The 17,419-nt window shown below is 39.7% G+C and overlaps 1 protein-coding gene across 15 annotated transcripts in view; it reads left to right on the forward strand.

Annotated features, from left to right (window-relative positions):
* LOC310889717 (uncharacterized protein) overlaps positions 1-17,419 on the forward strand; it is a 142,579-nt gene that overhangs the window by 83,499 nt on the left and 41,661 nt on the right. For 4 of the 15 annotated variants that reach the window (XR_014576736.1, XR_014576737.1, XR_014576738.1 and 1 more), the window contains exon 1: positions 16,554-16,654. The exons of 1 other annotated variant lie outside the window; for it this stretch is intronic. Coding sequence is in view for 1 of the 14 variants with exons in the window: in XM_083817618.1 (XP_083673744.1) it covers positions 16,555-16,654 (100 nt within the window). In the remaining 13 variants the exon portion in view is untranslated. Of the gene's footprint in view, positions 1-11,210; positions 16,655-17,419 lie in introns of those variants that run through there. 10 more of the 15 variants (XR_014576731.1, XR_014576732.1, XR_014576733.1 and 7 more) reach the window with 8 other exon arrangements.

Raw genomic sequence — 17,419 nt, forward strand, 5'->3', positions numbered from 1 at the left:
TGCAGTTAAGGATCATATTTGGGAGAATTCCTGTAAATAAATCTTTTACAAAGTGAAATCAGAAATTGAAGAGTCAGTGACAGCAGTAGCCTCTAGTCACTTAGAGTGAAGTGGAAAAAAAAAATCCAGGCCAAGATCAAAGGCTCCAATTGACAGACAGCAGAAATTAAACCCAGATACTGTTTCATAAACACGGAGCGATTGACGTTCTCCACATGGTTATCATCCAGCACTGGAAAATAAAACATCTGTACTCCTCGAAGTCCTGAATGGATGACCCAGAATTGAAATTATTCAGTTGCCTGATGCTAAGAAAATGTTCCACTCGTTTTCTTCTCTCATTTTGATTTTTATTCATTCAGTAGCATGAAAAGGTGAAATATATGGGTTGTAAGAAAATAGCACGATTAAATGAATCAGTTCATTTTGTAATAGAAAACAACCTTCATTTTTCTCAGCTTTAGGACTACATTTTGTTATCCATGCTGCAGGTAAAAGTCAGTAATTCCATGAATTTTGGTGGATTCAGTTTGGTTATAACCAAAACTTACAATCTTTCTTGAAACTGATGGGAAAAGGATTTTGCCTATGACACTGTGGGAGCATTGTTTAAGTATATGCACTTCATGCTTTCTAAGGGATTAAAATGACATTTTTCAGAGTATTTTTCCCCTTGCTTTCCCCATTGTTTTCCTCCTTTCAGTACCATTAACTCGCACAAATAAAAACAACGGAATTGAGAGCACATGGGAACATGTGGGTGAAACCATTATACTGTTGGGACCAGCAAGGTGATTTTTTTCATTTAAAGCTACAAAAAATTGAAATTGATCACTGAAAAAGACAGATCATTTGACATTTGGAAAATATATTTGATTGAAAACTTTGATTAGTTCTGTCTTATTGTCTGAAGCCATCACACAATTGAATTATCACCTGAATAAGGTCTACAAGATTTGCCTGCTGAGCAGGCTGTTAAATGATTTTCCGTAGGTAGGAAGTAGAAGAAGCAACACAAAAGACTTAGAATGTGTGACATGGAGAGCTCCAAAAAATGAGAGTGCCCTGATGTAAAACAGTAATTTTGTTTAAATAATATCATTGCTTTCATTACAATAACTTCTATTTTTAAAGTGTGGTACATGTGGAAATGTTTTATTAAATCAGAAGTGCAGAGAAGGTCTTCTTTGGGATTTACCAGAGTGTGTTCCTGTTAGAGAAAGATCTTGACCACCATAAATAACACACAAGAGTGTGCTCAACAGCCACATTAATCCTGTTGCATGAGGGTGAAACTCAGCTTGGATCACTTAAGATACACTGAAAATTAGAAGATACAGAAAAATCAGACCTTCTCTATTTAAGCTTCAAAGCATTTCCTGTAGAGTTCATTAGACGTAGACTGGCTGGAATTAGAGCTAGGGGTGCCCAGAATAGTGGTGTGTTTTTTTTTTTTTTTTTCAAAAGTCATATTCTGTTTCAGGTTTGTCTTCAACTGCAAAGCAGTTGCCCTGCTTAGTTGCAGACATAGAATAAAACACCAGCAGGGAGGAAAAAGACATGTTACCAAGAATTATGGGAGGTATGCTGGACCTCTAAAGAGTTCCCATTTTGTGTTTGCTTTGGAGAAATTCCAAGAAATTCAGTTACTCACCAGAAATCTATCTAAATCTCTAACTCAACAACATGTAGCAGAACATCTCAAAACCACAGCATCACCAATGAGTTTCTTCCTTTGTTTCTCCTGGAAGGATCATGAAAACAGTCTCTTTTCCAGAGCTAGACAAATTATTTCAACAACAACAAGAAAGAAAAACCCACATCACAGGGTTGTGCAATGAATATTAGGGTGTTTTTTTGTTTTGTTTTGTTTTTTTTTTGGTTCCTGTATCTTCCATTTTCTAACAGTCTCTCTTCTAGAAGGCTCCAAATGCTTTCTATCTTAAGCTACCTTCTGTTGTATCCTATTGCAATAATATTGTAGCAGCCCACACAAATTAGATTTAGCAGAGGAACAAAGAAATCACTTGCACATTTCAGTACCTACAGAGACTTTGTTTTAGACATTGTTCTAGGAATGGGCAGAGGTCCACAGATTCATTATGCTCTGAGCCAATTCAGCCCTCCCTAGCCAGCACACTTCAAGAGTTGTTACCATAACAGCTCATGTTGTCCATGTTGAACAATTCCTCCCACTGAAAATATGTAATATGATAGCATTGCACCACCATCATACTACATTTGCTGAAGAAGCCACTCACAGCATTGTCTACACCTACATGGTGAAGTTAAGGTACAGCTGCTGGGTTTTTAAAGACATCTAAATTTTTCTGCTGGTGAGAGGAACAGCAATTTTCTGTCAGTCATCATGTTTCCCACAGCTGCCATCACACCACTTGAAAACAGACCCCAGGTGACCTGAATCCCAGATCCCCTCAGCCCAGGCAATATGTGAATTGCCATATGTCGCTATGGGTAATAGCTGACGCTGAACAGGTGTATGTCATCACAGTAGACCATCTGGAGGGCAGAAGATATTAAAAAAAAAAAAAAGAAAAAAAAAAGAAAGAAAGAAAGAAAGAAAGAAAGAAAAGTATATTTACAATACACAAAGATTTTGGATGACTTTTCCAAGTAAGTCCTGGCATCTAACGGTTGCCTTTTTGTTTTCTTTTTTATCTTTTTTATTTTTTTTGTTCTTCATGCAAGTACCTTATTGATTAAGATATTACCTAACCTGAAAAATGGTTCTACAGAAGTTTTTATTGGACCTGATTCTGCTTTTATTTATCAGTGGGCTACCTCAAATTTCATAATATCTCTCCAATAATGGTACTGAAAAATGCAAACAAGATTGGAGTAAGGTTCATTGCTTTATACTCATTCTGTTACTCTTGGAAGTGGACTGAATCTAATAGCAGGATGTCACAAAACTAGCTGTTACACATAAAGCAACAGTTGACCATTTGCTAGTCATATTGAAGAGACATTGTGGAACATCACCCACCACATGTATTTAACTTTGATAAGCAGAAGTGGAGTGAGAAAGTTGTGGAAAATATTCTGATCATCCCACTTCACTGTGTGATCTGAAGCAAAGCAATGACATCTATTTCATAGTAAGAAGTTTGTAATATCTTTAATGATTCTTATTACGTGTTGGATAACAAAGTTTGAATCTAAATGCTCAAAATTATATGATTTTTTTTACTCCTGCTCTCTGGACAGTAATCTAACATCAAGAAAGGTGAGATTCTTCATAGAATAAGCCCTTTATAAAATTTCTGAAGCGAAGTAAAATGTAAATCCTCATTCAGTTTGGCATATAGTGTAAAAAGAAAACTGGTGGTGACAGGCTTCGATCTGACTACACAAAATCAAACCTGAAATGTGTAGGACTTCCATTTAGAACTCATTGCTGCTAACGTCTAAAGGTTCTGTCTTCTAAAGCTGTACTACCTCCAAAGCCTGTGTTGTTCAGATTTAATATCCTGGCTGAGACTGTGCCATAAAATTTGGATATATCCAGAAAATAGTTTTAATCCAATTTTAATTTAGACTCCATAAGTACTAGTGCTATGGTTCATTAATAATAAGGAGATTTTAAAAACAAAAGTTGGATATCACCATTTATGTATGTTTTTAAACTTCAGGGTAACTGGCACATTTTAACTACATTAGAGTAATCCAGTTGTTAGTCTGGGGATTTGTCTTTGCGGGTTTTTTGTTTGTTTGTTCATTTGTTTTTACAGCTCTGTACAAAATAATGCTAACCAAACCAGCTAACTGCTTTTCATGCCTGTTTCAGTCTCATTGTTTGTTTGTTTGTTTTTGTTTGTGTTGTTCTTTTAGACAGTTTATAGTGTTAATGCTTTTTGTATTCTAGGCATTAAACTTTAGTTAATTCTTGACCCAAAGGTTGAAAGATTCAGCAAAAACTTATTCATTGTGTTTATTGGGCTTCTTTGCTCTTTTAGAGCTTTATAAATCAATATGATTTTCTAAGTTAATATTTTGTGTTTGTAAAATGATAATAATTTCTAATATTTAAGGTAGCCTTTTGTTTTAAACAAAAGAAAATATAATACCTTTGATACTCAGAATAAAGTGATTTCACTCTTGTTCTTATTACCATGGTTTCCAAATGAATGAGACATGCAAAGTATGGCTTCAGATCTTATGAGCAAAACAATGAATTCCTGGTGTAACTCCATTGAATTTAACAGAGTTTACATCAGAGAGTAATTTTGCCCAGCAGGATTAGACAACTCATTTACATAAAATTGGTACTGTACATCATGTGTCGAGTTGATGAATTTGCTGAGAGATTGACTTTATAACAGTGGGTTTGCATCACACATTATAATTATTTGTATCATCCTCAGCTTCTTATTGTGATGTGCATTACACATCCCAAAGGATTCTGATAAAGGACATGCAATGCAACAACATGCCACTGAAACATGCGGCAGCTGGAAAAACAACACATAGACTTTCTCTTTAGAGACTGCAAATATATCTGAAAGTATTATTTTTACAAAAGAGAGGAAATTAGGTGGAGTGAATGGCTTGATTGAAAAGCACATTTTATCTATTTCCTCATACTTTTTGTTGTTTGCTATTTTTTCTTTAATTTCAATTAATTGGATATTTGGCAGTAGTGTGGGGCACCTTGAACCGTAAGATAATGCTTCTCTGTTGCTCAGAACCTTAAAAACAATTAAGCATAAATATTTTTACGAGGGTCTGTTTTATCTGATATTACGACAGATCCAAAGATTGTCCAGAAAGGCAAATAAACAAAAGAAATAAGACTCATCTGATTGTGGGAACCAAAGAAACATAACTATAGTGTTATCTGAAATAAGAAAATACTTGTAGAGAGCACCAGCTACTTTCCCCGTATCCACAGCAGAGTCTCAGAAGACAATGAATGGCATGTAAAGGAAATCAGCTGGATAGATGTACAGGTGAGAAAAAATAGATTCATTGTCTTGAAGAGCATATTTGTCCCGTTTGGACTTCCCGTGTTTCTAAAGAGGTCTTTGCACAGCTTTAGTAGGAACTTGATGAAAAAAATCTGAAGCATTGTGGACAGGTGGCAATGGAATGCACAAAGAGAAGGAAGGAAGCAAAGAAGAAATTAAAGAGATTTGAAGGTGTAGAAAGGAGGGCTATAGCTTGGCTTACATTAACTTTCCAAGGATGTGCAAGGGTCTCTAACCTCTACCAACTTGAATGTCTAGGTTCATGGAGAAGTTTCCAGCCTTTTTTTTTTTCCTAGCTGACCTCAGAAACAGTGTAGTTCAAGCTATTTCTTTGTCCAGAACATAGTAGTATCAGCTCATATACACAGCTTTGCTCAAAAGGGATCAAATTTCATTACAATACTTCAGGGTCGTTTGGTCCTGACATCTGCTGAGAGACCTCACTGTCTGAGCAACCACCTCAGATACAGCAATAGAGAGACTTCTTACTTGTATAACAATTGTACAGATAAAATGGTTCCTCTATTTTGTTAGACAGCACTTCAGCCAAGAAGAAACTTCACAGGAATAATTGTACTCTGGAGGTCCAGAGGTCTGAAAACATTCCAATATTGGATGTTCTAACCTGGAATGTTACCTGTGCTTTTTTGTTTGTTCCAACTCCAAATAAGTAAATACATGTACAAACATATATAGGTAGAATAACTGATTTTCCATCCAGCCTGTTCCAGAGTGACGTTCAAAAGCATCGAATAGAGGGTACTGGTCTTCTGAAGAAAAATGCTTGGAAGTTCTAGGCTGATTCCTCAACCTCAGGAGTACAATGCTAGCAACAACTGGCTAAAAAAAAAACAAACAAACAAATCCCCCTCACAGTAGTATATTTCTTGTACTAGCACTTCAGAGTTTGCAATAGGTAATATGGGTGCTCCACTTTTGTGTAAAGTGTGTTTTCTATATAGCACTTTGTAGCTATCCAGGGCAGGAAGGCACTGATGAACTGTGCCATTGAATACTTAATATAGTTGAAAAATAGACTGTAGATACTGCAAAGTGAACTCCTTCTTTTGCAAAATACTGTGACTTCAACATGATTATAACATGTCAAAGAGTCATGCTAAGTCAGCTGCAGTTATAGCGCCCACAGGGAAGTGAATCTGGACACATCACTGCTACAATTGTAAGGAGTAGTTCGAGGGTGCCTAGATAATTCACAAGTCATTATTTTAGGCTCGGACTTCTTTGGTTGCCTCTAAATCCAAAAGAGAACATAAACTGCCTAAAGACAAGTGTGGTTTTTTATTATTATTATTTTTATGTATGTGTATATCTGTATGTGCTACATCGCCTCATATCTAATCAATATATGGAAGGAAACTTCAGATATACTGCAAAAAAAAAGTGCTGTAGTTGAAAGAATAATGGTAGATGAGCTCAATAAATCTTCAGCATATGAATGGCCTTACATGAAGGCAGAATATACATGTAAATAGAACCTAAACAAACACAAGAGAAGAGCAATCACTGACATTGCAATCTAAAGTCACATAGAGGCTTTCAGGCAGCAGTACCATGGCCAATGTTACATTTTATTTCACTGGTTAGATAAAAAGGTCATTGTGCATTCACCACTGTGAACACCCTCAAGATATTGCTGAGGTTAGTAAGTCCCATGTAAACACACACACTGGGAGAGGGATCGACTTGTCAAAATAACCAAGAATTAGGCATCATAACTTCAAAAATACAGCCCCAGATCTTTCAAACGTTACCATCATTGCTAACACTGGAAGAATTTTTCTGACAGAGTTGAATACAGTGAACACCCATGTTCATCTGAAGTTGTTTGACTCGCAGATCTCAAGAAGTCCCTTTCTCCTGTCTCAGGTGAGCTGGGGCATAAAGTGCCAGTGTCAGAAGTCTCCTTAGGGCTGTGAGGGAAGCTAGCTCCACGAAGACCCAAATGCACGAATGTCTTTTTCTGTTAACTCAGCTGCAGAGTAGGCAAGTATTTGGCTCTCCTGAAGACATCCGAAATGTAGAATGCTGGCTACAATACACGCTGGAATAGATTCTGAACCTGTGGTGATGACTGCAGATGATGATTTGAAGTTGGCATGCTACAGAAACTTTGATGGTCTCCTGAAAGGACAGACTCAAACTTAAAATGGACTGGGGTGGATTCCCTGTACTGTGTGTTTTACCCAGTGCACAACTGCTTGTATTCAGCATTCATCATGTTTACAGTCATAGTTCATTGTGTGGTAAAATGCGTGAAATGATATATGTTGAAAGGGTGCTTCTCCCTTCCTTCTCATTCCCCCATATTCACACTGAGTCTTTGAGGACTTTGCCAGTTCATGATATGTCTGATTTCCTTTTGTTACATAACAAGCTCTGGAAGGGGTGAAATCAATCTTTGGCAGCAGCTGTGAAACCCTTCATGCTGGCAGCTACCCAGCTGGAAAACTAGGTAAGAAGTATAGACTAGCTAACAGCCAGAATCACAGAATCACAGCATGGTGGAAGATGAAGGCATCTCTGGACATTGCCTGAGCAATCCCCTACTCGAACAATGGCCGTTAGAACAGATTTCTTAGAACCTTTTTCAGTATGGTTTTGAATTTCTCAAAAACAAAACAAAACAAAAAAAACCTCCACAAGCTCTCTGGGCAACCTGTTCCAGATTTTTACCACCCACCCTGTAAAAAAAAGGTCTTTTTGTTTGTTCGTTTTGTTTTGTTTAATGACATTTCAGTTGAATATCCCGTGTTTCAATTGGTGTCCATTGCATCTTGTCCTTTTATGAGGTGCTGTGAGAAGCTAGCTCTGTCTTCTTTATGCCCCCTGGTCAGTTGTTTATGTGCATTGATGAGATCCCCCTGAGCCTCGTCTTCTTCACGCTGAACATTCCCAGCCCTCTCAGCTTCCCCCATACAACAGGTTCTCCAGTTTTTCTCCATCTTTGTTACCGTTTGCTGGACTCTCCCCTGTATGTGCATGTATCTGTTGTCCTGTGGAGCCCAGTGCTGGACACAGCACTTCAGATGTGCCTTCACAGGGCTGAGTAGAGGGGAAGATCATAGAATCATAATGTTGGTGAGGGAGTTTTGGGCTGCTTGGATCACCTGCTTTGACCTTCTGGCAATGTCCTCTGAAAGCGGCACAGGATCTTGACGTTTGCCACAAAACCACATCTTGGGATGTGGCCCACCAAGACCTCCAGGTCCTTCTCAGCCTAGCTGCTTTTAAGTAGGCTGGTCCCTGTCATGCAAGGGTGCATTCTTGTCCCGGTACAGGACTTCATTCTTCCGTTTGTTGAACATTATGAAGTTCCTGTTAGCCCATTGCTCCAGCCTATTGAGGTTTCTCTGAATGGCAGCACACCTCTGGTGTGTCACCTACTCACACAGCTGGTGGCTGGTCTCCAGATGGACTTCATGCCTCTGATCATAGCCCTCTCAGCCTGGCAGCTCATCCAGCGTTCAGTCCACCTCACTGTCTACTTATCTAGCCTGCACTTTGTCAGTTTGTCTATGATGATGTTATGGAAGGCAGCAGTGGAAACCTTGTAAAAGTCAATATAAACAACATCTGCCACTCTGCCCTCAACTGCTGAGCCACTCATATCATTGTCCACTGGTCAGGCATGACTTCCCCTTCACAAATCCTTGCTGCCTACTCCTAATCCCCTTCTTGTCCTTAATATGCTTGGAAACAGTTTCCAAGAGGTTTTGCTCCATTGCCCTCGCATGGATTGAGCTGAAAATGACTGGCCTGCTGTTCCCAGGATCTTTCTTCTTGTCTGTCTTGAAGGCAGGAGTAACATTTGGTTTCTTACAGTCCTTGGGAACTTCTCCTGATCTCCATGACATTTCTGAGATTATCATGGGTGGCCTCACAATGACTTTGGTGAATTCACTCGTCTCTTGTGAGGGCATCGCATCAAATCATATGGATTTGTGTACATCTTATCTGTGTAAATGTTTTCCAACCCGATCCTCCTCCCTTAAGGATAAGAGCTCATTTCTTCAGAGTTTCTCACTGGAAAAGTCAGATAAGGTAGTTAAAATGAGATTCCTTCAGCAAAGACATTACAGGAGAAAGGATGGAGTAGGTACATACTTTTCCCATAGGAATTGAAAGATGTCCCCCAAGATTAACACACTTGCCTAGTGGTTTAAAGCTCTTCAAACTTTACAAGGAAGAAAATGTCAAAAAGGTTGCAATGAATATGTGTTATCATCACAGTTTTGGTATCATTAGGACTGAAAAATAGTTCCTCAAAACAGTAATATTTAAACAAGGAATTTTAACAGGCTTTGATAGCTACTGACTGACAGGATTCCTGAAAATCTAGCTAACTGTATAGCCTTCCACCTATAATCCAAGAAACCTAATGTTAATTCCTGTTTTTTTTTTTTTTTTTCCCAAGCTATGAATTAACATTAGGCAAATATTGCATGAAGTAACCAGCTAAATATTTCATATCTAAGCTATGGAACAAAGGAATAAAACAAGAGGTAATTTTATGATTATGAAATCTGTATGCTAAGATACAGGACTGAAGCATTAGTGAATGCATGCAGTACATAGCAGTGATGCAGGATACTGGTGCTGTGTTCCCTTGATAATGCTGATCTGGGCTAATGTTTGGTAAGCTTCTTATTTATGGGTTCTTTTGCAAAAGGTTTTCCTGAATTCATCCTAATTCTGGTCCTGCATCTGAGAGAAGTATGTCACCATCTCAACAGTTGTTAGCCACTTTAAGAAGTAAGAAGTATATGTCTAACAATTTTTCCTTGAAAAGCTGTCACAGGGTGTTAATGTGATAAAATCTGGTATTGTGGGTATTATAAAGAGAAATAATTTACCACTTGTGATTTGCTGAAGCACTTCAGCAAGTGCTGAGGCACTTGTAACTTGTTCTGCATACTCCAGAGTGTCCAAAAGAGTTGGACATGGCTAATGCAATGTAGCAGTAGTATTGTGTTATGCACTCAGCAACAGTGCAGTGAAGGAAACAACTTGCTGCATCATCAGAAACACCCCTGATAGGATGTCCTAGATAGGTTACTTGTTAGGTTGATTTATTGATGAAAAGGGTTGTTTTTGCAATTGTAATGGAGCAGTTACTGAGCCCAGAAATCTTACTGAGCTTATCGATCCTGAGGTGTAGAGAGCTATTGGCACAAGCAACTAACCTGAATGTCTGAGCTCCAGAAAAGACTCCATTATCCTTGCTCTGTCAGAATCCAAACAAGCCTGCTGTCAGGGTCTTGGAGAAGACACCACTTCAGTTTCCACAGTCACAGCAAGAACACTTTAGAATGCATAGCATCCTGCTTGTTGGACTAAGCTGCTGCTCCCTGCTCTTAATGAGAGAGCCACGCCAGCCCAGGCCAGGCAGAGAACAAGAAACTAGGGATCCTGTTTTATATTTCACTCCCACTTGTAATGACCCATGCTGCTGTAGCTACTTACTTGGAATTTCTAAGATTATTTTCAAATATATATATTTTTTTTCCTTCATAATGTGTATTGCTACAAATGTCAGACCCTCTACTAAGCTCTGCTTGGTTTGAATCCCTCCTGGGACATGTTGTGTTTGCAAGTCTTCTTGCCTCTTCAGCCTCTGGCTGTCCCCACCCCACCCCCCAAAAAAAAAAAAAAAAAAAAAACGAGCTTTCTGCATGACAGAATAAGCTGTGTCCCATTATTCTTTTGAAGTTGCTGCTGCTGAGTTTTCTTTCTTAGTGATCCTGGTTTTGGATAGAGCCTACTGTGGTGCAGCTATGTCCTGAAATCCATGTGTTAACAAAATAGTGTATTCTTCTTTATTAGCTTGTGCTCTGAAGACACTGCTGAGGCAAACACTGATGGGGTAAGCTCATTTTGCGGGCTAAATGCATCTGCTGAAGCAGGAATACCTAGCAAGAAGAAAAGAGTGCAGTTGTTCAGGATGGGGAGAAAATGTTGGAGCAGATAAATGATGAGATGGCATCTGTGTGGAAGCAGCTGAAGATGGGAGAACCCAAGAGGATAATTAATGTGCTGAAAGAGGAGCCAGATGTCAATAGAGTCAGCTTCCCTGGTCATTTGAATGCTGATTCTGTAGTCTGTGTTGATGGGGAAGACTTGTCAGGCAGCCTGTTTGTGAAGTTCTGTATTGCCCATCTTAATCGCTTGTTAGGGGTACTTGACACTTTCCACTGCAGCTACTTTCAGCTGAAGAAAAAAGTAAAATTTGAGAACTGGTTAGAATGAGCCAAAGTTGTTTTTTTTTTGTTTCTTGATTTATTTTTTTTTCACGGTAAGCCCCATTGCTGAACAGTGTCCTACCTAAAGTGAAACAATCTGCCCAAAACATCTAGATCCTCTGCCTGAAAGCAAACGTTTGCGCACAGCTGGAGCCCTGTATGGGTGTCTGGGTCTCTGCTTCCTTGGTGCCTCCTGCCCTACTGTCCCCTGCACTCCCCCATGGCATTCAAGTCCTCTGCCATTTTCCCCACACCCTTTCTGTTCTCCTGCCCTGGTAAAGAGAAACTGGTTCACCCTCTGTCAGAAATGAACAGAGTTGCAAGCAGATCTGAAGCTCCCATTTTCAAGAAGTCACGATCAAAATAAGTAACTCCCTGCTAAGCTCTAGACATCAAAGTGAAGGAAGCTTTGACAGGCAAGGTGCTTCACGCACCGCTTCTGTTTTAGAAAGCTCTTAAGGACACTAAGAAAGCTGCTTGTTTGCCATTCCTATGCCATCCTCGTTTTTAATCTAACATCGTCTGCAATTATTGAATATCATCCCATCAATAAATAAGGTGCCACCCAACAGCCCTGATAAGACAGAGCAGGTGTAAGGGACTGCAGCTCCAGCCTCTGTGCCTCACTCCAGTTTTTATAAGACAAGCACAAAAGGAAAAGTTGAAGCTTTTGCACCTTCTGGGCACTCATTTGGTTTGTGAAAATAAGTAGATTGTGTGTGCATTAATAAAGGAGGGACTAATGTTTCAGGACAAGTGGCTTTTTAAAGGCTTTAAATCAGTGTTGTTTGTTTGTACTCTCCAGTGAGGTATTTTACATGCTCTGTCCCTCTTCTTTCTGTAGGGCACATGAGTTCCAAGCATTTTGCTCCTGGCTCTGAAAATTAAACCACTGCGAGTCAAGATACTTTTCGTTTACATGGGACTTACCACTTCTTCCAGAAGGACTAGGGAATGAACACTTATTTCAGAAGTACTATTATGAATTTAGACCACAAAAGATCCTGGTTTAATGTGAATTTGTACTGGTAGTAACAAAATCAGATATGCCTAATAAGAGATACTTTATGGCTCATGGCCTCAGCCGATGTAAATCAGAATAACTCCACAGAAGTTGACAGAGCTTTTTTTTATATCTGTGTAAGATACGACCATGCAAGCTAGCAGTTTCTTGTCTGATTTGCATTGGTGTTCACTTTGGCCTTGCTTTGGGTCAAGTACACACATACCTGCTGGTTCCTGAGGCTCCTGAGTAGTGTTATATTTTTTATTTTTTTTAAAACTTTAAATTTTTAGTTTCATTATGGTGTTTTCTGTACACCACTGCTGTACATGGAAAAAGTACCCCACCTACTCTTTCTCAAAGGCCAAAACAGTCCTCCTCTTGCAATATGGCAGTATGGATAGGATTACAGCTGCAAGCACCGATTCTTCATTTGGGCATTCACATCCCAAATTGCTCAGAACAGCTGGGACAGTGCATGTGGCATAATAGCCTCTGAAGCTGGTGTCCATGTGGGAGAAGACAATCAGCTCTCAGGGGAAGAAAAATCATCCTGACTGAGCTACCAGGATGGTATCTGGGAAAGTTATTCTGGCTTGTCTACATGCCACAAGAGGCAGCAGGGGCAGCATGGCACAGGGGGCTTTGGCACTTCTGGACCTTTTGATGTGTCATGGCAGCTTGCCCATCATGCTTATGTGAAGACCAAGCAGATGACAGTCCTCTGGCATCTTACCTTCCATAACAGCCTAGTCCATAGCAGTACAGCTTATACAACAGACAGCGCACTGGAAAATGGGCAAGGGTCTCAACCAGCTTTAATTGGCGTAACGTTGACTTCAGGAAAGCTGGAGGGAGAGGGAGATGGTTTATGTCCTTCAAGAACTGAAGCTATCGGTTAGATGCTCCTGTGCCAGCACCTAGTGACTCCTGGCTGAGGTATGCCTCACATATTTCTGTCCAAATTAGGCAAGGGAGCATGTCTTTTCTTGCTGACTTGCTCAAGCTGAGAGTACTTGGGAACATGGAGAGATGTTCACTTCCACTGTTGAAGTGGGGAGAGCACAGCTGGTGATGCATGCACTAAGTAAGCAGCTGACCCAAGACAGGTAAGCTCTAGACAGAAGTTATCTTTGCAAAGATGTTGAAAAAGTTGAAAGAGCCAATTCTCAGTAATTCCTTAAAAATCTCTCTGAAGTACATAGGAATGACTGGTCCTGTATACTTTTCCAAAAGACTGAGCAGGAAGAATATTAATGAGGAAGAAGTGTAAAACAGTGTTTTTAAATGAACTGAAGTGGATGTTCTTTCTTAAAAAAAGGGAATGTGTTATCAGCCTTGCTAAAAATGTAGCACTCTGTGTATGTGTCTGTGTATGTAAGACTGTTTACTACTTTTAAACATTTAGTGGTATATTTATTTAAAATGTATGTAGGATCATCTGTTGATACATTATTTAACTGTTCCTTGATTAGCAGACTCTTCATAGTATTATCATGTAGGTTGCAGGTAGGATTACAAAGGTGGGATTACGTCTGTGTGAAATACTAATAAATTCTTGGCCTGTTACCCAAATGCAACTTGCATCTTGCTGCAAGAGAGAGCTCTTGCAGTCGCATTGCATGGTTCTCACAGGCATATTGACATCTCTAAGAGGTGCCAATAGGCAGACAACGCCCCCCCACCCTCTCTGCCCCCATTGTGCTCTCTGTCAGTGAATAGCACTTGATTCTTCAGAAGAAGCTGTGACCCTCCTGTAACAATTCATGCCTGCAATTTATACGGTCTTCCAAGAAAATGTCTGAAGTTGAGCAATTAACAAGAAATTACTCCCTAGAGAATTCTGTTCCTCATCTCAGCTGGTGTTCAACTCATCTGTGAAAGTATACACACTCTGCCTGTATTCTTTTCATCTTAGTTTGGTTTGACAATAATTAAAATAACTCCTAAGACTGAAGAGCTGTATGTATTTGTTTCTAACCTCCATAAGATAGAAAGACAGACCTGCTGTGTGATCTCTGGCAAGACAGTTCAACTATCTGTGCCTTCCTTTCCCTGTAGTCTGCCTTGTTTATTAGTGAGCCTGCTCAATGTCCCACTGTGTGCATGCGCTGCCCTAAAACAATGGGACCTCAATGTTGTCTGGGTCCTACAGGCCCTATTAGAATACAAATTGCTAATCATTAGTGAGAAGATTAATGTGCTAAGAGTGTTTTTGAGTCACAGTGTGTATAGTTTGGGACCAGTTGCTAATCCCTGAGGTAATATTAATTTTAAAAAATCTTAACATGCAGCACTGCTGGCACTAGTGATTTTATCATGAGTCTCCTGGTATTTGGTGTTTCTTGTCAAGATCCACTTCCTGGAAACCCGAGCATCTTGGCTTGCATTTTGAAACAGGCAACATTTTAGCGCCTACTGTAACAGTGAGGCTGGAAAACATTTCCCAAGTATGCTCTGGAGACTCAGAAAGGCAAAGAAAAAGACCTTAAAATGTGTTAATTAAAAAGAAAAACAAGGATTCTGCAAGAAACCTTTTTTTTTTTCTTTTCCTTCCATGATTTGTATGGCTTGCATTGCCTTAACCATGCAAAAATATATATCTTGGAGTGTGATAAGAACCCCCCAGTGGTTCTGAGGGAAAAAAAAGATAAAAGTAAAAAGATTTTAATATAGCTATGGTAAGGTTGGTACTGTCCCTCTAATTGTATCCATTTTGTTCATTTTTTCTTCGAGGTTTATTTTTAACAGCCTCAAATTTCATATTTTTCCCCTTGTAGTTCTCTTCCTTAATATCCTTGGGGTTTACTTTTTCTTCACTTTGTTCCTGCCCTTTCTTGGTTTATGTTTTTCTTCAATGTTGATGATGTCCTCAGACTTGATCCAGGCTGAATTTACATCAAGGAAAAGCATGAAAGGCATGAAACAGACATAAATGGTACAGAGAGCAGTTTTCTTTTACTGTTCTCCGCTGTGATCTAAAAAGAGCCTGGAATAGTTAAGAAAATGTCCTGGACTTATTTACACTCTGTTGAAAGTATCACTGGTTGAAGATTTCCCATTTGTTGAAGGGAGATGTTCCACAGGCCACCGTGCTGTTTTAGTAACTAATCTATTTCAATACTTCTTATGTAGACAGGCCAACAAATTTCCAAACAATCAGAAAGCTTTGGCAGATAATGTTGAAAGCAGAGTACTGGACTTACACAAAGCAGTCTGCATTACTCCAATACCTTCTTTCAGGGCTGGACTTTGATAATCAGGTCAACTGGCTGCTGCAGTGACGTTGGTCAAGACAATACAGCTGTTTGTCAAAGAGCAAAATATTTTCTGGGGGGAAAGAGGAGCGTCAGTGGGGTCTGGAAGCAGGCAAGGCTTTCTAAGAGGGCTGGAAGTTTGATCACCATAATGTGTGGGTGTTACATGGTCTCTTACGTCAAAAGACTTTGGAATGCTTTACAGAAGTGAATATACCTTGCATTTTACATGGAGGAAACTGAGGTAAAGAAAAGTATCTTGCTTTGTTCAAGGTCACTGCAACCCTGCTCTGCTGCTCTTCTCTACCTGACCACAGTGCCTGAGAGCAGATGGAGGGGTGGGGAAACTGTAGTGTGAGCAGGGAATGTGTTGTGCCACCACGGATATGGCAGAGGAGAGACGGCAGGGAGGGAAAGGAGAAGAAAGGAAGGATAATGATCATGAATAATATCCAGGAGATGAGGAGCCATGTTGCACATGTGGGAGGTGTGGCTAGGCATCTTCATGGGCCAGGTGGGCAGTAGCTGAGGCAGGAGGAGTATGGCCAGTGTCATGCAGAAGGCCAGTCTTTATCCTCAGCCACTCATGCAAGTTCCAGTGATCTTTGGGGAAGTTTTTGCAAGCACTAATGTGAATATTGAATGGTAATCCTCTAATACTTTGACTTGGAGCTCCATTTCTCTACTCTGAAAGCCATGTCTTTGAAGAAAAAAAAAATACCTATGTTTGGTATTTTTGGTAGGATGTGATTTATTTCCCTTAACTCTGCTAGCATTTCTCTTGTTTCTTCGCCTTCCGCTTCCGCTTCCGCTTCCGCTTCTGCTTCTCCTTCTGCTTCTGCTTCTCCTTCTCCTTCTCCTTCTCCTTCTCCTTCTCCTTCTCCTTCTCTTGGAACATTATCATAGACATTTTTTGCTGCAGAAAGAGTGATCAGAACAACAAAAAACATATTAAAATGAAGGCAGAGGAAATAGATGACTGCATGGCCTGGTTTTGCTGTTTAGATATTCTGCACCTAATGGGTTGATTCTCATCTGTCTGTCAGCTGCCTGGACAAGAACTACAAACTGCACTGAGAACTTCTCATCATGTGTTATGTTATCAGATCTGTCTGCTGTCCAGTCATTTTTAGCCCTGTGGAAAAGGTACGTGCTCTAGGTTCCTTCCAGCAAGAAAGAGACAGAGTTTTGATTTGGATCTGTGTATTATTATCATTATTATTTTTTAACCACTGTTACTCCTTGTGTGGGGCAGAACAGCCATAAACAACAGAACAGCTTGCCTTCTGGTTTGCAAGCTATTTGAGCTTCAAGTTATCAAACCAATGCTTAGCAAGTGCAGGGTCATCAGCAGTCACAAATGCACAGTGGTGACTGAGTGGGAGATGTTTGCTTGTGTTATGAAATGTGGTGGAGTGAGAGTACACACTGGGGATTTGTTCATTTTAGCAAACCTGGCAGAACCTTCCTGTGACCTAAATAGAATACCTTGCTCTACATAAAGCATGCATCAGGGTATTTCCTGATTTATTCATGAAAGGTTTGCCTTACAAAGGCATTTGGAACTGTGTAATCTCAGAATACATGATACATATAGCTGGCTGCTCAGCTGGCATTTGCACAAATTGCTTTGATATATGGCTGTAACGTATGAAAGCACAGTGAGGCCAATTTAAATACTTGATACTGGAGTAAACTGGTTAAAAGAGTAAATTAGATCTAACCTACAGATTCTTCTGCTACTGCATAGAGAAGGCTTCTCTCCAGAATGAATAATTGATAAAGGTATGGGAGACTACACTCTAGTAAGCAATAAAATCCTCCAATATTAAATGGGCAGGGTTAAGGGCAGATCCATCAGTAGTGTGCATTGGTGACGCATCTTTCACTATAAGGGCCCTTTGCTAATTT

Source organism: Anser anser (assembly GCF_964211835.1).
Source record: "Anser anser genome assembly, chromosome: Z".
In the NCBI taxonomy this organism is placed as follows: domain Eukaryota; kingdom Metazoa; phylum Chordata; class Aves; order Anseriformes; family Anatidae; genus Anser; species Anser anser.